Genomic DNA, 21,447 nt, shown 5'->3' with positions numbered 1-21,447 from the left:
TGCCAGATTAAGATAGTCTGTACTGAAAAACACAAAGTGTTTTTCTGATCATAGCATTTACTCCCCTTTTTTATGCAATATTAAATCCCAGCTAAAATTTAAGGGACAGATATACATTTGTAAAAACAACACTGTGGGTTCTGAAGGAGGATGGATCATACAATGAAAACTGTCCCCCATTCTTTCAAATCTAGAAACCGTCTCACTTTAGCTTCCACGTGGCCAGGAAGCCACAAGAATGGTAGCAGTAATGACACCAGTTTTATTTGGATATTTCTGGGAGCGAGTCCCGGCCATCTCAGAGAAGCATGAAAGTCTTTGATCTCTGGAAAACCAGAGAAGAGAAGAGCTTTGGGAGACTAGCAGAGGATCAGCAAGGGCTGCATACCAGAGAGCCCAGGTTCCCATGTGCTGCTCCCTGGGGGTTTCTGGGAGTTGACTGGGACCATGAAGGAGAGACAAAAGGTCCACCTGATACTTCGCAGATCGTTATATTTTAAACATGGCCTTTGCAGGAAAGCTGGGCCACATTTCACTCACAAAAGCTACAGATATTCCTGCCAAATTTTACCTATCAAAAATCATGGCAATGACTCCAGAGGGAAAATCATCCACTCCTGAGATAGGTCTCTAGCACAAGTGAGTTGAAATGCTCCCTGGAGACGCCCGTCTCCCTCTCCTGCTCTTGACCTCAGGGCAGCCCAGGCAATGAGTTTTGATTAGACATTTAACTTCTTAACAGCTGATGTTAAAAGTGTGTAATTCTCAATTCTATTTTTTTTTCTCATCCTAGGATTTTGTATAGCTGAGCCCCACACCTTTGCAGTTTTCAAAGACTTTTTTGTGTCCCTGAGATTACCGTACTCAGTCAGACGACATGAACAACTAGAAATAAAAGCCGTGGTTTACAACTATCTGCCCAACGACCTCCAGGTAGTACTACCACCAACTGCTGTGCTATACACACCTAGCTAACTAGATGTATAGCTATGTAATAATTTAATGGAAATGACCCAGCCACCTTACAGTGCCCTCCTACAGCCCAGACATCATGCTCCCATGTTGAAAGTCCTCCCAAGGACAGGATCCAGTTCTACTTGCTAATCATACTTACTGTATAAAATAGATTTTATTTACCATATTACACAGCCAAATTCCTTGTCTTTGAGTATGTCTTCTTCCCCTTCCTTGAAAGCAACCAGCTACTTTTTTGCTGTCTGTCAATCTAGGTAACACCCAGCTGCTGGTAAAGCAGGTAGACAAGATACATAGATAAATTGTGACCCCACAGTCAAATAAGTTAGCCACAAAATTCATTGTGGATACAATGCAAAGCCACTTTTTGTCTGCATGTGACACCTATCCAGCTCTGCACATGGCCACAGTTGTCACTGGGCTTAGGGCCTCCATCATCCTCAGGCTGATGTTCCTTTTTTCATCTCTTCCCATCTCTCAGCCAGCTCTGTTTGACCGGCGTCTTCTGAACTGTGTTGAATGGTATAGAGCTGGGATGTATAAAAATGTACTGTCCTTCTTATTTCCCTGTGGTTCAGGGATAGGCCAAAACTATATTGAAAATTCAGTGTAATGAAGAAATACTAGCTGATTTACCTTCACAGCCTTAGTTAATGTAGATGAATGTTAACAGACCAGAGGGTCATAGGACAATTTAGGTTGGAAGGGACCTCCAGAGGTGTCTAGTCCAACATGCTGCTCAGAGCAGGTCCAGTTAAAGCAGGTTGTTCAGGGCCTTGTCCAGTCAGATATCGAATATCTCCAAGGAGGGAGGCTCTACAAACTCTTTGGACAAGCTGTGCCAGCATTTGATCACTTCTTGGTGAAAAAGTTTTCCCATTTTATAAAGGGAGAATAGTAAATTCAGGGGAGTGAAGTGAAGTGAAAAATCACTTTCTGGCTTTCCAAAATGTCTGCATATTTATTTTATTTTTAAGTAGAAGCTAGTCTCCTGATATACCTGTTTCTCGTTTCCCATTCTTATCTAGACATGGTGGAGCTGGAGTATTTTTCCTATGCCTGATAGCAGGCATTCCCTTGTCCCTGCAGGTTACTGTGACGATGGATGCTGTGAAGGGGCTGTGCACCGCAGAGGCGACGGAGAAGGTTGTGCAGCTGACGCTGGTGGCAAAGGGGAACTCTGCAACACCAGCCTACTTCTCAGTTGTCCCACTGATTGTGGGAGAAATTCCAATTACTATTACTGCTTTCGAAACCACTTCTGGGCACAGTGATAGCATTAGGAAGAACCTCAATGTTGTGGTAGGTATAACTAGTTGAGGGCAGGCACTTGACTAACGTGTGTTCCTCCTCAAATATAATATTAAGTATGGAGGTCTTGTGGAGGGAGTGAAATCATAGAAACATAAGGCTGGAAGCAGCCTCAGGAGACCTGTTTCTCAGAAAGGATTGAGCTATAGCATGGGGAAGAAATTTAACCCTGTGGTGGGCTTGTGTGTAGTGTATATGGAAAGAATTGTTCTCTATGGTAAAAAGGCGTCCTTCAAACCATGACAGAGCAACAACTTCCTTCATGTAGTCAGTGCCCATCTCGTAATCTTTAACTTCCACCCACTTCATTGACATTTATAAAAAATCTTTTTTCCTTATGAAGCCAAGATTGAAGATGTCCATCTAGCAATATTTTGAGAAAGAAGTACTCTCTGCTAGTCATAAAGTTAAACCCTATTTTATTCCTTCTAGTTAATGGTTCTTCAATCTTAACAATTGTATAGCTAAAACACATACTGGCAAACAAAGATGTTGTATTGATTATTTAATACCTTAGTGCGCTTTCAAAATGATGAAAAGGAGAAGCCATTTAGAAAAGATGACTTCTCAAGAAGCAACGCTGACTGGCACAGACTCATTACAGCTCTCAAGTTGCCCACTGAGGGCTATTTTAAATCCACACAAAAACTGCAAAATATGAATCCTTGCACCATTAATATCAGGGGATAGCCATGTAGGTAAAGATAAGGTATGGATGCCAGGAACCTGCTGTTGTTACAGGCCATAACTTTTCCACAGACAGACATAGACTCAAGAGTCCAATTTTATACTAAAACCAACAAGATGAACTCAAAACTTGGTGGATTTCACAGATGAGAGGTTTATAAAAGTCAGTCTACCTGTGAACTTGACTTGCACGGCTCACAAAGCTTAGAATGAAGTTTAATTTTTCTGGGTTAGTTTTGGTTAAAGGAACTTCATCCAGGGAAGTATGTCAATAATAACAAAAAAAGTCAGTAGAGTTCATTAGAATTTCAGGTGGGAGACAAATTCTGATTTGAAGCTTCAGTTTTACCTGGAGAGAAGTCTCGCTCCGAAATAACTTATTCTGCCATCTGCTGGTCTAGTGCAAGGGCGAAGAGTGCAGCTTTCTTGCAACTTAATTTCAGGTGTGAGTGCTTGCAAAAGTTTTGACTTTACTTTCCTCAATTGTACAGGCTGAAGGTATTTTACAGAGAGAAGAAAAGACGATTTGCATTAACAGTGACTGTAAGTTACAAAAGAATTAGATACAGATGAGGTTTTGGGTAGGGACAGGGGGTGTAAAGCCTGGCATGAATATCTGATGGGTGCAGTGACATTCTTCTTAATGTACCAACATTGCTTTGGTTGACCGGAACTAGTCACAAATCTCTTCATCCAATCCATAACAAAAGACTCAGGAAAGAAAAATCATTTAATTGTAAATGTTTAGAATTGATTTGTATTACTTCTGTGTTTCAAGGCAATATGCTTGAAATATTAAGTAGACATCTATTTTATTTACTAATGGGTCTTAAAAGGTATTAAAAATGAGCCTCTTTTCAAGACAAAAAATATTGCTAATGATAGAAAATTAAATCAATTTAAGAAATACAAGTATATTTCTTCTCATAAATTTCCAATTAACATTTCTGATAACATTGCTGTCATAATTGCCATCAACTGTAAGATGTTTAATGAAAAGCACATTTAAAATTACACTGTATTTTTTTATGTTTAAAGAGTCTGAATGTAGATCTCTATTTACTATTTATTTACAGTAAATTCCCATACACTGGACCTGAACAGACCATCTGATATGGTACCGGGTTCTGATAGTCATGTGTTTGTTAGCCTGCAAGGTAAATGCAATTTTTTGTCAAGAACTTCTCCATAGGTGACAAGAGACATGTCCCTTTGTGCTGCTCCTTCCTGAATGTCAACTCTCCATTTCCTCCTAGTTTTTCTGCCAGGACTCAGATGGTCTGTGCTGTGTGCCCAGGTCATAAAACAAAACAGCCCCAAGGCTGATCCAGTACCTTTCCTCTTTCTAATTACTCCTTCTCACTCGTATTGGATATAATAGCTATAGGCAGCCCATCCTGCCTCACTGTGCCCAGGGTAACTTTATGGGAAGGTCAGAGGAGAAGGGAAGAGTTTAACGTCTCTGATAACACCATACTGCATGTAGGTGTGTAGAAATCTGCTTTAGTCTTCAGAAATAAGGATGCCAGCCTCTGCTGTGTAAGTTCTGGAAAGTTTTGTTTATCTGAAGACATGATATGTACAAGCATATATTCATTTAATCAAATAATTGTATACATAAATATATATACTTATGCATACATATTTAAAAAAAAAGATCTACTAGCAAGAACTCATTAATGATAAAAATGTTTGGGTTTTTTTTTTTTTTTCCCAGAAATGTAAAATACTGCATTCTTGACACAAAGGCTATTGGCTGCCATTTCAAATCTCTATTCTAAACTATGGGGATGCTTGAATTTATCAAAAGAGAAAACTGCAGAGAGGGGAAGAAAAAAAACAGCCTCTGCACAAAATGTTTGGCATGATTAAGGCACGAAGTTTTTACCTCCTGTGGGAGGATCAGGTCTGGTTTGACAAGACTTTTCCAGCCTGAACCTGAAGCACCAGTCTTTCCCCCTTTCCTTGCTTCCCTGCCTCCAGCAGCCTCAGGATTCTTTCTCTCTCCTCCATGCTCCTTCACTGCCCCAGACACCTTTCTCAGCTTTCCCAAGGCCTGGCACCTCATCGTTGTTCTTTTCCAGTTTTAAAAAGTCTTAACTAGCAGAAAACAGTGTTTAATACTGAGAAGTATCAGGCCATGCTGGAGTGTCAACCTGTAGTTGGTATCACTTTTCTTCATGTTGGAACAGCCAGCTTTAAATACGATATGTACTATGGCTTGTGGTTTTTTTTTTTTTACAACAGGAAATATTATGGATGAGTCCGTTGAAAATTGTCTGAGTCTCAGTGGAGTTGAGAAACTTATTCAGGTGCCCACAGGCTGTGCAGAGCAAACAATGGTGAAAATGGCCCCCGCAGTCTACGCTATTGAGTACTTGGATGCCAGTAAGCAGTGGGCGAACTTTAATCCCGAACAGAAGGAGGAAGCTATTAACATGATACAAAAAGGTATGCAGAAAAAATACCCTGAGACCAACTGATATGATCACTGCTGTCCGTTTGAATTGTACACTAACCATTGCTACTTGCCAAAGGAGTGAGCGTTGTCTTGACGCAGCCATGCAGAAATGCCTGTGACGATCTGCAGACAGACATGAGAAACAGGAATGGTGAGGAGGATTTAGGTGACTAATTGCCTCGATCTGACATTGCATAGTATTGACGTACACAGTCCACCCTCTCTCTTGCCCAATTTAGAAGCAGAAAGTAAAATCTGAGCTGATTAATGTCAAATCTTTTCTGAGTAAATGGACAGCAAATGTCACTCTATCATTTCACCCTAACATAGATGTGCAAAATAGATCATGATGAATCATGTCCTAAAAATGCTCATTTCTCCCCCTGGATCATAGACAGTGAGTGCTTCGGATAATCAGCTGGGATGTAGATATCTCTGCTGCAGATGTCTGTAGTTAGCAAGAGGAGTATCACTAAGGAAACTCCCAATGGTAATCATGTTGTTGACACTTTCTCTTCCACACTCCTGTATTGATTGCATGAGCTAGAATGACTCCAACAGCCTTGGACCAACCGAGGGAGGGAGTTTCCTTAAGGAGAGGACCGCCGCAAGGCTGCTTCTCGAAAAGAGCCCATTCCAAGATTGGGTCCAAAGCTGGTGTTAAATGCACAGAAAAGCCAGGACCACAGCATGTGGAAGCAGAGATGCTCCAGCTCACAGGCACGAACGTAAAGCCCAAGAGTATCTGTTATCAATATCAGTTATCGTAGCAGGTTTGATCTTTCAAACTGTAGTGGTGTGCACATGGCATAAAGCAATATAAGGCACCTGTCTTTGTGATCTTCAGACAACCTGTGACATACATTTCATCAGTGAAAAATAAGAGCATAAACAGAGATTAGGAACATGCTAACAATTGCTGAATGGAGGTCTTTGCTTATTTATCTAAGATTGCCAAAGATTTATCTAAGATTGTTTAAAGTGACAAGAGGTCCTGCTGATGAGTATTTGGTATTATCAGCAGCCTTTAGTCCCTATATTATGCTTTTATTGATTCTTATCAAAGTTCACTGGGGTAGAAAATAAGTTGCATAGCTACGATACAGACTCTATCAAGATAATAGCAGTCAAGATCAGAGGTCACAACTCGTGATTTCTAAACCTATGTCTGACCCAAGAGATGGTGTTTTGTATATTTTTTCATTCCATGCACCATAAAGTCAACAGCTTGAAAAGTTGTCAGTAATGGGAAATAAGTTTCCCAAGATTTACTACACAGAAAATACTTTGTAACTGTAGATACCCACAGTTTTCAGGTTATTCTCATAGCTCAATGAAGTCAAGCAAGATAGAGCATCTTCTAAGCCTAGTGCTTCTTTTCTGTCAAAGGTCTGCTGACCCAGTCATTTCCTCCTTAACGTACCAGTGAACACCTCCATGTACTCTTCCACTAGTCAATACTGAGCATGTCCATGTTAATACAAGTGATGTATGAAAACATCAAGAAATGTGTGTATTCTCTGAACGGTTATGTGCTGTCCTGTTCATGCAGGTTATACTAGACTGCTTGAGTTTCAGAAGGTGGATGGCTCCTATGGAGCATTTAAAACAACCCCTAGTAGTGTATGGTAAGTGCATTTCTCATTTTTATTTTTATTTTTCAAAATACCTCTATTGTCCTTTGATGCATCAGAAGTTTTTCTGGGGGAATGGATTTTCAAAATCTGGTGGACACGGTGTTGCCTATATACTTTTATCATGGACAGTCAGTCACATAAGCCTCTGAGCATGTTTAGTCCTTGGTGAAGGAGATTTATACTGAGCCACTGATCATTTTGCGTTTGCCACAGAGTAACATCACTCTGACGGCGAACGATAACTTGCTAGGTTCCAGTGAGTGCACTCTATTGAATATGAGTCTACATACCAATGTTTCTTTTCCTGTCAATATACTCTTCTATAAATATACGTCAGCAGAAGTCTAGAACATTTTCTTTTGTGCAGGTTAACTGCATTCATTGTTAAAGTGCTCACAAGATGCAGAGAATACATTAGTATCGAAGACAGTCACATACGCAACTCCATTTCCTACTTGATTAATCAACAGCAGGCAGATGATTCATTCCATGACCATCACCCAGTATTGGACAGGACTATGCAGGTAGGTCATCCGTATTTAGAAAAATCTGTTGCATATTTAGGGCTGCTAGGGATTGAAAGGAATATTGTGAGTTGTTGAGTAACAAAATGTATCTAAAGAAAAGAAATCTGTACTGTAAGTACAAAATCTGTAATGTAAAATGAATTTGTTAAAAGGTCTGTTATGTCAGAGAAGCATAACTAGCACTTTACCACCTTTATCTTTTGATCCAGTCTTAGATAATTTTGCAGCTGACCTATGCATTTAGAGCATTTAGAAAATTAATTCTGAGATCTTTGTGCTTGGTAAAAAATTAGGCCTTTTATTGACAAAGGCAATCGAGCCATAGAATTGTAATTTAGTTTTGAGGGGGCCTCCAGAGGTCATCTAGTCCAACCCTGGCTCAGAACAGGTCTAGTTAGACAAGACTGCACAGGCCCAGCTGAGTCTTGAGTACCTCCAAGGATGGAGATCCCACAGTCTCTCTGGGTGACCTGTTTCAGTATTTAACCACTCCCACTGTGAAATAAAAAAAATCTTGATACCTAATCAGAATTTCCAATTAGGTATGTTAATCTACACATCCCCTATAAGTGTCCAGAAACACAAAATTGTTACGCTGTCCATGCATCTAGGATATGAAAATAATGTGCCTCTTCCAAAATTCATTGAAAATGAAGATACCTTTGTAGTGATCTTATAAAAAAAAAAAGTATTAATTTTATTAATGATCTATGATTTAATGATTTATTAATGATCTCATTAGTGAGGCTTTTGCCCTCAGAGTCAGTTCTACAGTTGATGTAATGCTGTTGGGGGGAAAAAAAAAAACAGCTCAAGAACTGGCCAAAGGTTTTTTTGACCTGTATTCATGCCGAGATACTTACATTCTATTTTACATTTGCTTCAGGAGCTGTGCATGATAATGTTGTACGGAGATTTAAGTCTTTCCAAGCAAACAACCTGTCCATCTCCTAAGGATAAACATTTGGGGCTGAGTGAAAGAGAAGGTTGTTGTCAAAGGAGACCATGAGTAAAAGAAACCCCTCTACTCTGCACTGGTGAGGCCATAACTGGAATACTGTGTCCAGTTTTGGGCTCCCCAGTTCAAGAGAGACAGGGAACTGCTGGAGGGAGTCCAGTGTAGGGCAACTAAGATGACTGAGGGATTGGAGCATCTCCCTTATGAGGAAAGGCTGAGAGAGCTGGGACTCTTTAGCCTGGAGAAGAGAAAGGTGAGGGGAGACCTTATTATTGGATACAAGTCTCTAAAGGGTGGGTTGAAGGAGGATGGAGCCAGGCTCTTTTCATTGGTTCCCAGTGGCAGGATGAGGGGCAATGGGCACAAGTTAGAACACAGGAAGTTCTGTTCAAATACACGGAAAAACTTCTTTATGGTGAGGGTGACAGAGCACTGGCACAGGCTGCCCAGGGAGGTTGTGGAGTCCCCTTCTCTGGAAATTTTCAAGTCCCGCCTGGATGCAGTCCTGAGTAATGTGCTCTGGGCAATCCTGCTTTACCAGGGGAGTTGGACTAGATGATCTCTAGAGGTCCCTGCCAACTCTGAAAACTCCGTGATTCCGTGATTCTGTGAAACACAAAGAAGAATAAGAATGAAAATCCAGGACTTCAGGGAAAAAAAGCTAATGAGGGTATTGTGTTTAGTTTATGAAAAAAAAAAAGGAATAAGAAATGATATAATAATGGTGTATAAATGCCTTTACAGGACAAAATTTCTGGTTGTTAGAGGGCTTTTTAGTTTATAGGGAGGAGCAGAGAAATAGAAAAAAAAATCCACTTATGTTTGGAAATTGAAGCCATGAATATTCCAATGAGAAATTGTAGATTTTTAAGTGTAAGTTACATAATTAAATATTTGATTACCAGCTGAAGGATGTAGTGGGTTCCTAATCTCTTAACATTGTTTAATGCAAACTGGCTGCCATTGTAGAAGATATACTTTAGGTGGACACAAGTTATTGAGCAAAATTAAAGGGTAAAACTACATGGTGTGTGGTTAGATGGTTTGACAAGAAGGTCCTTGACTTCATGAAAAGTGATTTTTTTTAATTTAATCATAAGCATATAGATGTACATTTAACACTTCCTTTTCATGTTTCTTCTTTCAGGGCGGCATTAGGTCAGCAGAAGAGGATTTGGCTTTGACAGCCTTTGTAACTATAGCATTGCAACAGACTCTACAGGTCTACGAGTCACCTGATGTGGTAGGAAGCCTGATTGTTTATCTTTAAATCTGAAGGCTATTGCACCATGGCACGTCCACACTACTATGTTAAAGTACTGCAAACGAGGAGGTAAAAGTCTGTTTACATCTGTGGTGGATAGGAAAAGATGCCGTGGCCTAATGTACAACAAGGTGTTCCGAGCTACGCACTCCATCACCAATGGCTTTAATCACTAAGGAAAAATTATTAAAATCTCAAAAACGACTAAAGTGAAGTATTCTAATTTCCTAGTACTCTCACCATCAGTAACAGTAGGTCTGACTGACTTTTTCAAATGGATTCATTCTTTTTTCACAGGTACAAGTGATTAGAAAAGCAGTGGCTTACATGAAAAATCAACTTTCAAGAAATAATAACTGCTATTCAACAGCCATCACTGCTTATGCTCTGACACTTGTGCAGTCTGATAGTGAAGAAGCCCAGTTTGTGAAAGAAAAATTAAGGGGCTGTTCTGCTTTTGATGCAGGTACTAGTAACCATTCTTAAAAATTCAGTTAAAAAGCATTTTTCCTAATTAAAGCACTTTGAGCAGAAACAAAACAGTTTCAAGTAAATGAAGACCATTTAATTTTATTGAATTGTGTATGTATATATGTAATATACTTAATTATTTAAATTACATAATTAAATATTTCAATGTTGAAATTGCAATATGTAATTTGTATAATTAATATCTCTATAAAGTAACAACTTAGCAGTTCTTTGGATAGTGATCTTGTCTGATACTGGAATTGGAACAAAATCATGGTAAATCATCATTTATCTTTTCTGCTTCCCTTGTTGCCTACCCATGTTTCCACATCCTTAATGTGCACTAAAAAAAAAGAAGTCCAAACCAGCTGAGAAAGAAGAAACTTTTAATGAGTAAATAGGAATGAATAGTTACATATGGGAGTAGTCCGGCCTGGATTTGTGATCGAGAGGGAAGGCATCTTTTCCAGCCCACCTGCCTTCAAAGCCCCCCACCAGTTCTGAGTGCTTTGTTCCAGCTCCACCTGGATGTCACCTCTTCCCCCCACAGTGCGTGGCTGTGGTCAGTGCTTAGTCAGCTGCCTGTATGGCTGCACTGCCACACTATTAATTTCTCCCAATTTGTTTGGTAAATACATTATTGTTTAGTAACCATAGTTTAAGCATAAGCAGTATGTTCCTCCTCAATCAAGACTGGACTTATGGGCATAATTAATACTATTACCTCTTAGGGACCACCAGACACAATGCTACCACTCCATCAGATGGTCATTGCTGTTCAATGGGATCATTAGGCTGATGGTTGGATAAGTCAAAATTGAAAATTGTGGTTTCCTTTTCCATTATCTCTGCTTCCCAACTGATTTGCTGCTCTCATGACAGCATAAGTGTCTTGTGGTTCCTCAGCGCTACAACATGAATTATCTACTGTCTAGAACAATAGTCATTTTTGGCAAATACCATTATCAAGGGGATTCAAGACTGAGTTATTCTTGCAGCAAAGCAGCAGCGCTACTGGGGAAACGGCAACGATGCAGTCTCAGTGGAAACCACTGCCTATGCATTGCTTCAAACTTTGTTCCTGAAAGACATGGACTACGCAAAGCCTATTGCTACGTGGCTGACGGAAAGAAGGAACTACGGTGGAGGATATTGCTCTACACAGGTGCCTGACCACCAGTCTGGGTGGAGTTTCAGGGGGAGGGGAGAAAACGGAAACCCCATAAGGACTTTTCCATTTAGATTTGAAAGCATCATAACAGTCAATCCTGAACTGCTTTGGTGTATGAAGCACTGAAGATTTTGGCTCATTAAAAAAATGGGCCAAAATAAAATTGGTATAAGCCAGCAAAGATTCTTTGACTTTATGAAGACTTATGATAATCAAAGGTCAGAAATCCAGTGGCTTTAGAATTTTAATGCTGAAGGAATCATAGAATCATAGAATGGTTTAGGTTGGAAGGGACCTTGAAGATCATCTAGTTCCAACCCCCCTGCCAAAGGCAGGGACACCTACCACTAGACCAGGTTGCTCAAAGCATCCAGCCTGGTCTTAAACACCTCCAGGGATGGAGCTCCCACAACTTCTCTGGGCAACCTGTTCCAGTGAAAGAAGCAGCTGGGAAATCAAATGAATAGCCTGTGCAGGTAGGAACAGATACAGGAGAAGTTCAAAGCAGCAAACCCCATAAAACTGAAGAATAACTTCAGGTGACTGATATGTCATCTTACATACTGTTGAAATACTCTGGAATAATTGTTAGGATTTTTGCATTTCTTTCTTGCCTAGGACACGGTGGTGGCCCTAGAAGCTCTGTCAGCATACAGCATACAGACAATGAACAGTGTTTCCACCAACCTGACTGTAAAACTGGGATCACCTGGAAGACAAAAAGACTACAGTATTACTCTGACTGATACTGATGAAACAATTCAGAAGCAGTTAGAGGTACACAACCACCCTTTGTTTCAAACTTCTTTTCCTCAAACAGGAGAAACGTTAGATCATTTGGCCTAGGTTTTTTCATGTTAAGCAATCATGATGTAGCTGGTTTATAACATTTTTAATAATTTAATTTGCAAAACAAAGGAATCTTTTTAAAGAAAAAAAAAATCAACAGATGCTTACCAGCCCACTGTAGAGGCCCTTTCCTGCATCTTCAAGGACATTGATGACATGAATCTCCCCCAAGAGCAAAGACCAGACAGGAGCCCAAGTCTTGCTGGAGAATGAGGAAGAAGGGGAACATTCTGATATTAAGTGTGTTGGGACCTGTGAAAATGTCAAATCCATGCTACAAAGGAGAGAGTGAAGTTGGGAAAGTGTGTCTCCTGGGCCTCAGAATGACACCAGCCCATGGTGTGTGAATGCCAGCCATGGTGTCAGAATGACACCAGCCCAGCACATTAAAAATCCTATGAGACTTGAGGTCTCATAACTCCTTCCATAGCTAAAGGTTTTCCCTAGCCCAGTTCTGAGGGGAGAAGGCATAGAAGACCACTAAGATCACAGGAAAATAGTAGATCATGTGCTGAGCATAGACTAAATTTTTTAAATTTTTTCCCTTGGTTTGCAGTTTGAACTTGGGAGAAAACTTGAAGTGTCTGTACACGGAAGAGGAAATGGGACAATGAGCGTAAGTTGTAAATCAGAAATTCAGTCTAACTGGGCTTCTTTTAATCCCTTTTTTGAAAACAGAGTGAGAAATTACTTGCCATGACTTCCTCTTTTGTGTTCCTACCTCCAAATTTCTAAAATTAGGGGCCTACAGACTGCCCTGACAGGGAGTCAATTTTTCCTGTTTTTAACTTTGTTAAGTCCATGAAATGGCAATGCTGATAGAGGCAGCTGGAGTTTGAAGGACCCCTTTGTGTTTGGGAATGGAGACTCATCTCAAAGGCCCTGCGCCATTTGTGATTTGAACATGGGACTTCTCCTGCTTATACCCACAGTGGTCCTCTGTGACTGGTCTGTGCCTCTGGGAGACCGGTGTTTCTCCCCACACTCCCATGTCCCATCAGCATTTGCTGAAGTCCTGGATGGGTAAATCCCTTGTCATTTAAATGATACTTTTTGTGCTTTGCTGTTTGTGTGTTCATTTTAGATATTAAAAGTGTACTGGTCTTCTGAGCTGAAGAACAACACGTGTAATGATTTGATTTTGACAGTGGAAATGGAAGGGAGCATTAAGTACTCTGGTGAGTGAAAAGAGAAGTGGTTGGTTCTCAAAGGTGACACTTTTGGCCAGCTGTTAATGGTACCTAATGGTTTTCCAGCCTTGGAAAGTGGGAATAAATGAATGAAACCAGGAAAGAGAGAGGCCTTTGAACTCTGCCTAGCTATTGTTGCATTCAACTTATTAATATTTTTAAATAGTTTAATAACTACATGAGTGACTGTAGGTGCAGTGGGTACCTAACAAATACACAGGTACTATTAGTAACTCTTCTTTGTTATCGGGAGAAGAGTGAGGTAAACTCCCTTTACGGTGTTCCTGGCTATCATGAGGGGAAAGCCCAGCTCAGTTCCCTGGCTATAAGGGACCTGTCATATGGCCTTAAAAATTCTTTGGGGCAGATCTGTCATAGGTTTTCCATATGAGCAAGACTGTGTTTTCTGTCCCCTGAAGGGTGTATTCACCACCCTCTCTGCCTATGTCTGCATTTTTCTTCTGTTTGAGTAGCTAACTTTTGGAGGCAGGGATTGTCCTTTAAGTATTTATGCATAGCCTAAACCCCATTCTTATCTAGATCTGTGGGTTATTCTTACTATAATTATCCCTAAAATTTTATCTCTGAATGAATTAGAAATACTGAGATGGCGTACAGCACACTTTTATAAAACCCATAGAGATGGCATGACTGCCCACTGGTATTTATCATTATACAAAAAGGAGCCAAAGTACCAGGTCCTCAGTCAAATTTGTTCATGGCTAATTGTGTCTGTCACCTCCAGAGGCTGCATACTATGACGAAAATGATTATGAGGACGAGATTGCTGCAGAAAACATGGGGTTTGAACCACTGTCTGAAATAGAGTGGTTTGATATCCACAGCAGAAGGAAACGGGATGTGAACTCTCCCAGTAAAGCAGAATCGCTGCAGTACAAAGTCTGTGTCAGGTAGGTCTGCAAGATCAGCTCTTCATTAGAACATGCAGTCATTTTTGTTCATAATTCTTGGTCACCCTCTTCATATCCACAAGCACAGCATCCAGCCTGATGATCTTCTATGGGTATGCATAGAGGGTGAGCCTGCATCCTCCCTCCCATGGCTTCCACACAATGTATTAGGTTTAGACAGTTTACATAGACCTCAAATGTCCATTGCAGATTCTGCCCTATCAGACTGGGGAGGCTCTAAAGCACCTGGCTGGCTAATCATTTGAAAGAAGTCTTTTATTAAATAAAGTAGGTACAATTGGAATACAGTAATAATACATTTACAGAGTTTCATTGCTTTCTGGAGAGATGCTGTTACTTCCTTTATGGTCACACTCTGGCCTCATAAAAAAGAGAAAAGACGTCTACTACCATTTGGGGGAGGAGAGGAGGTAGAAGAGATATCCTGTTGTGACAATCAAGACATAGGCAAGGGCAGAGCTAGTGAGAAAGAAATCCTCCTGTGCAGAATAACACTGAAACATCTGCTTTTGCTCCCTTTCACAGTCTGGTAAGGGTCTCAGAAGTGCAAAGCGGTGGCTGTCCTGAGTTCCCCTTCTAGAGAGGTGCAGGGTGGCAGAAGCAGGTGTTGTTCTCCAGTAGAATTTAGTTTTTCCACTGACTTTTGACAAAGCCTTGGAGGCAGTGGTTTTTATCCCCCCTCCCAGATAGCGGCATGAACAATGGCAAGGGAGGACTGGAGTTACCCTAATTCCCAAGTTTCGCTCTCCCTAGTTAAACATCTATTCAGTGAATTGTGTGCTGGCTGACACATCATTTTCTCTGTTAATTGCCATATAACATTTATCAGCTATCAGATCCAGTGTTCTGCAGCACATTGCTGAGTGTTAGGCTTAAACAATAATGTGAAGCTCCCTTTGTTGTAGTTAAGACGCAGGAGAAAAACTGAAGGCACTGACTACATCAACATACTTCTTCCCTGCACTATGGTACATCCCTTATGGGGCAAGGACGGTGCCAAAAAAAAGGTTTCTGAAGTACTGCTAAGGGTGTGTAGAATATCTTATGGCAAGGCACCCTACATGAGTGCAGAACAAACTTCATTTTCCAGCAGTGGCACAACTACCTGATTTCTGAGAAGGTGGAAGTAGAAAAGATTTGAAGTCCAATATCACAGAATCACAGACTCACAGAATTTTCAGAGTTGGAAGGGACCTCTAGAGATCATCTAGTCCAACTCCCCTGCTAAAGCAGGATTGCCCAGAGCACATTACTCAGGACTGCATCCAGGCGGGTCTTGAAAATCTCCACAGAAGGGGACTCCACAACCTCCCTGGGCAGCCTGTGCCAGTGCTCTGTCATACACCTAATGGATAGTTAAAGCGATGAGACTTTTTGCCTTGGGCAGCAAAGATGATGTGCATTTGACTTTGTCCACAAAGAATTTGGATAAACTCATTTCCTATCTCCACTCTCTAGGTAACAGAGAACAGACACTTTGATAGAGCTTTTTACCTTCCCTGTCTTCAGCAATGCTTTTATGGTGGGATGAACTGTCCTTTGAAGGTGATTGTTTCTGCCTGTCATCTATGAAGAAAGCCTAGATGACAAGCTCATCCAAAACCACACCTGGGTTTTGGATGACTATTTGACTAGTGTAGGGGACTAATTTTGCCTCATGATTCTTAATGAGGTAGGCAGCTAATTTTCAAATTAAAATCCACTTAGGAAAGCTAAATGGAGCGGAACATTTTGTTTCATAGAATCATAGAATGGTTTGGGTTGGAAGGAACCTTAAAGATTGTTTAGTTATTTATTTAGTTCCAACCCCCCTGCCATGGGCAGGTACACCTCCCACTAGGCCATTAGCAAGCTTGAAGAAACAAACTCTTCAAAGCAAGGTGGCTCTTCAGTGAAGATGTTCACTGCTGGTCTCCCTTAAAAAGGTCCACAGGTTCCAATGCACCAAAGATGTCCCTGGTTGATCTCTCTCTGCTGAGTGGCTTGGAGCCTGACACAAAGGATCTCGAACAGGTTAGAAACACATTTTTCTGTGCAATCTTTTGTAAACTTTTCTATAGAAAATTTGTCTTTCCAAATCTTTCCAATGTCCACGGAATAAAGAAGGGGAAACAGATTTTGGATAGATATATTTTCATTGCTTTTGCTCTGACAAAATATTTGCTGAATATATGCAAGAAATGAAAAGCTTGTGGTGAACAGAGTTCAGACTTCTCAGACCCTTGTAACAGAAATTAGGGCAAGGCTCAGCAGGGGACTTAAATATGGGCCTGTCTTTAACACATCTTGCTTTCCCCACTGGCACTGTTGTCCCATTACATTCCAGGATAGCATGTCCTATGCTTGCAGCGGGGAAGACACGCAAATCTTTAGGGGCGGTTGCCAGCAGGGCACAACGCTGTGCAAAGGTGGCTGCAGAGCTTTGGGTTCTGGAGCCTGCTCGGCTGGGGGATGTTTGCCCAGGTTCTTCGTCTCAGGGACTGTCTCTTTTAGGGAGGAAGAAAGGGGGCAGCAAAAAACAAACAGCTGAACAAAGCAAACCAGAATATAGAAGGTGGCAGCAAAGGTGTTCCTGTTAAGCTAGGGGTTTGTTCTGATTTCTTTGTTTCTTTGTTTTCCTGCAGTTGGTGTTGTCTTCAGATCAGTACATTCAGCACTATGAGTACAAGGAAGGAAAAGTTTTGCTCTACTTTGGTGAGGTAAGCAAACCCAATGATTTTCCAATCTCTGCCATTTCAGATAGCATATATAGACTTCTTTTTAAACCTAATCATGATTGCTTTTCACACTCTGTTACCTATATGATTTTGCCATATGTTATTATTGAACAGCTCAATTGAAAGAGGGTGGAGGAGGGGAAGAAGGGAAACATGCACCTTTGTTCTCTGCCTTTCTATGTTCCAGGAGACGTAGTCCATGTTTGAGATTTGGGCTTTGCCTCCCCAAAAAAGACAAATCCTCTCTAGTCAGAATAGATGCTTTTCATCCAAGATTGACAAAGTGTTAATGGGTGGTCATGTAAATTCCATATGGATACCTTGCATGTGAAGTTCAGTATTTCTGGATTGAGATCCATATAGTGACAACCCAGTGTGAACATCAAAACCCCTAGTTTCTGTGTCTATTTCCCCCTATTTTGAATAATGACTCCACCCTACACCCGCTTGAGTTGCTTCACCTCCACAGCCAAAATGGGGGGTCCCTGTAGAAAGCGCATACAAGGCAATGATTTTTTTAAAATATAAAACAATAGACTAATGAAAAAATGTAAATGTTATTGCTTCTATGACTGTCCTAGATAATTTGTGTATTTAACATGGGTCAAAAGCTGTCCCTTACCTGAGCACTTTATTAAGGAAAATGGATATACTGGCAGCCACCAGTACAGGATAGGCTGTGAATATACATTACACCCATTAATCCTGGGAAAGGTGGCTTTAGGCAAAAGCTGAAAAGTAAACCCCAAGGCAGTGAGGATGTGAGTCCAGATCAGACAGTTTCGGGCAGACAAGACGGGCACACATCTCACAAAACTACCTTTCCCAGGTTTCGCTCATCCACAAAATCTCCCAATAAAATCATGGAAGGAAATGCCTTCTTCAAGTTGAGGCTACAGCTATCGGGATGCCTATGCCATCAGAAACAAACATTCAACAGCTAGTACAGGCACAGATGAATAAGGAACTGACTGGGGAGAAAGTTAGTTTCCTCATCGTAACTATTGTTCCTTTCTCCTCCAGCTCACAAGTGGACCAGACCCAGATTGTGTATCATTTGGTGCAAAGCAAATCAATCCCATGGGCTTGGTTCAGCCAGCAAACGCCATCCTTTATGATTTTTACAACCCCGGTAAGGGCACAGAAAAATGATACATAACTGATTAAAAGAGAGACCCTCAAGAACAAACTCCAGTCTGTAGAAAGGTGGTTTTGATGTAATGTGTGAAACCATGTGATTTTGTCAAGTGTTAAAATAACCTGGCTCGAATACTGTTTTCTGCTACCACGGCTTAAGATTATCCAAATAGAGACTCTCTCAGGAAGGATCTGTTATTTCAAATGGACTGAACTTTTGCATTCATTCATTCATTATTGCAAATGGAATGAACAAACTTTTACACTCAAGGATTTTTAAATCGGGTTTCCTGAGTTCCTGTTTCTCATAGTGCTATTAAGCATGTTCCACTCACATTATCTTTTTTGGTCAGACTGTCTTTCTATGCATCTAAGATAGGCAACCTTAGAGGCTTGGCTGATGTACTCTGCTTGCTGGAGAAACCAGTCTCGTTCCCCATTCAAAGAAGGTTAAATGCAAATCATCCCCATGTCCCAGAGTTATATAAACAATATTTGAAAATTAGGTCAATTTTCTACTTTGCCTGAAGCTGAGGGATCCAAGACAGTTTACACTAGGTTTAAACCACTAACTATTGGTGAACCTATCTCCTTCTTCTGAAACAGCGCAGTGCTCACTGCAGCTCTATGGTCTAAAGATGCTTTTAAGATGGATGCTTTTCAGAGGAAACAAAAACAACAACAAAAAAAAGGGAAGAGTACAATGTTTAAAAAAAACCCCAAACCCACAAAAACTTAAACAAAAAACCTACAACAAATCAAACAAAAAAAAAACCTCCAGACCAACCCACAAAAAAAATCCCAGAAGGAACAACCCAGGTTGATGCTCATCTGAAAGGCAAGGTGACGCCTGTATGGTGCCTAGGCTACACGTCTTTGTGGACTGCTGATGTGCATCTAACCCCTTAATGCTCTGATTTCTCTGGACCAGGGAAAAGTTGGGCTGCAAATGTGGTTTGTACTGCATAGGTTTTTCCACCTGAGCTCTCTGAGACAAGCCGTTTTGTTTCTCCTCCATAGACAGAAAGTGCAGCGTATTCTACAGTGCTCCCAAGCACAGCACCATGCTTTCAAAGGTGTGTCATGCCAACGTTTGCCAGTGTGCAGAAGGTAAGGAATCACTAAATAGGATGGTCTAAAAGAAGATAGTTACTTCTACAAACCATTTGCATGAGAATTGTTAAGCCCAGAAAGGGCCATTACAATTATCCTAATGCATAATACAGGACACAAAACATCCTCTAGTATGTTGGGTACCAAATTTAAATTTTTTTTAAGATATCCAGGACTGATTTGATAGTTGAATGCAATATACATATATATATATATATACACACATGTGCATACATATGTAAAAACCTCCCACCACACCTCTAAGAAAGTTGATCTGACATTTTGTTTTATTCTCTGTTATAATGTTGAGTGAATGAGTATGTGTAAACTATATCCATCTAAATATCCATGCCTATAGAGATGGATGTATCATTTATTTTCTTCTCTCTAGGTCCCTGCCCAAGACAAAGATCAACTTTCAGTAAAGCCATAACACAAACCAGACGCTTCAGTTTTGCCTGCTACCACCCTATTGCGGATTATGGTAAGGCGTGAAAGACAACTGTTGATTTAGTTTAAACATAGTTCTTTTTAATAAGGATAAATTTGTAGTTTTATATGCCCAGACCTCTCCTGAAATGAGTAGGGTTTCTGTATCTGGCCTAGAGGCTGTGGAGGTGAAATGAAGCCGTGTGTTATTGCAGTCATCAGGGAGGGTGAAAGGGAAAAGTAAAGACCTCAGAAAGAAGCAGTGGGATGCTGGGGGAAGGAAGCAAGGACAACGTTACGTTACATGGTTTAGAAAAGACCCGTGGTGTGAGCACCACTATCCTCTACATCCCTAATGTTACAGTATGGAGAAAAAGAGTAGGCTTTGCATGGCATGCCATAGCTCAGCAGCTCCTTCTGTGGAGCTAGACAAATATTTTCTCCTTTGTTAATTTGCCTTTCTGCCCTCTTCTTTGGATGGTAAGTTGGAAGAGCTACCGAAGCACAACCGGATCAGCAGCTTTGATAAGTTAGATGCTAACAGGACAGGAAAAAAGTGAAAACTTAATCATATAGGAGCTTCTTTTGAAAAAATACACAAAAGGAACACAAATCTAAAGGTTGTTGATTAATACCTGACTTTCTAAAGGCATATTAGGCATACAGGATTACTGTCCTGTTGTCTTTCACACCCCATGATTTGCAAATAGTTGGTACACCGGCCTCTGTATAGACATCTGGTAGAAGCATACCTATTTTTCTTTTTTTTTTTGGATGTAATTCCATGTTTCCATCTGGCCTCACATGGTTGTCGTCTGTTGCAGTGTACGAGGTGGAGCTCCTCAATAGTACACAGAAGAATGTTTTTGATTACAATGAGGCCAAAATCCACAGAATCCTTAAAGCCAGTAAGTATCAAAATGTTTGGCTCTTTTCATTCACCTGTAGGAAAACTAGGTTGATTAAATATTAGCCAGTATGAGCCACACAGATGCCTTCTCTTGATGTGGAAAGTAGGGTCGGATAGACTTCTACACGAGGCTTGCAAGAAGACTGATCTCTTGCAAGGCTTATTCGGTGCAGCTACCTCACTGTTCCATTCAGTTCAGGAGGAGGTTGCTTTTGTTCACATTGTGCAGCAATCCCAGAGCATGTGAGCTTCAATCCTTTCGGATGAAACGAAACCAGAAGGTACATTCCAGCTTCATTCAGTCCAGAGCTCCAAACTGGAGCTAGTCTAAGATAAACCCTGCAAAAACATGCACAGTGTGGACATTAGGTCTTATGCATCAACTAATTTACTTTATAGACTGCTGTTATTGATCCACATTTTTTTCCTACTGTAGGCATATCCACTGATCTCTGTTTTGACACTAGATGAAGATTCAAAGTGCCTGTTAATTAATTATTACGCACTTGCAACGCTTGCAAGAACAGGCTAAGAGTTGTCCACAATGACTTACCTGAAGTCAGTGAACACAGTAAAACTTCTAGAACGTGAATTTAATAATTGTACTAACAACAAAGAAGTCTTTCTATTTCTTTTGGTGCAAAGTAAAGATTTGCGCTGCTCTCAGACAACATCTTTTTGCAGGCCGGCCCTCCCAGCTGTCCCCAT

At 40.7% G+C, this 21,447-nt stretch overlaps 1 protein-coding gene across 1 annotated transcript in view; it reads left to right on the top strand.

The window, feature by feature from the left end:
* Positions 1-21,447, top strand: part of LOC309679379 (complement C4-A-like) — a gene marked incomplete at its 3' end in the record, with an annotated part of 52,533 nt that overhangs the window by 26,943 nt on the left and 4,143 nt on the right. The window contains 20 exon segments of the mRNA XM_082492664.1: positions 794-933; positions 2,065-2,277; positions 3,465-3,516; positions 4,050-4,130; positions 5,221-5,424; positions 6,987-7,062; positions 7,439-7,595; positions 9,704-9,799; positions 10,118-10,286; positions 11,290-11,456; positions 12,081-12,239; positions 12,868-12,927; positions 13,396-13,489; positions 14,247-14,412; positions 16,359-16,446; positions 17,058-17,132; positions 18,174-18,282; positions 19,308-19,397; positions 19,792-19,884; positions 20,654-20,737. Of these exon segments, the coding sequence (XP_082348790.1) occupies positions 794-933; positions 2,065-2,277; positions 3,465-3,516; positions 4,050-4,130; positions 5,221-5,424; positions 6,987-7,062; positions 7,439-7,595; positions 9,704-9,799; positions 10,118-10,286; positions 11,290-11,456; positions 12,081-12,239; positions 12,868-12,927; positions 13,396-13,489; positions 14,247-14,412; positions 16,359-16,446; positions 17,058-17,132; positions 18,174-18,282; positions 19,308-19,397; positions 19,792-19,884; positions 20,654-20,737 (2,373 nt within the window).

This window comes from Vanellus vanellus (assembly GCF_965231255.1).
Source record: "Vanellus vanellus genome assembly, chromosome: 1".
NCBI classification, from domain to species: domain Eukaryota; kingdom Metazoa; phylum Chordata; class Aves; order Charadriiformes; family Charadriidae; genus Vanellus; species Vanellus vanellus.
The sequence above is the reverse complement of the archived record's forward strand: the minus strand, read 5'-3'. Positions and strand labels throughout refer to the sequence as shown.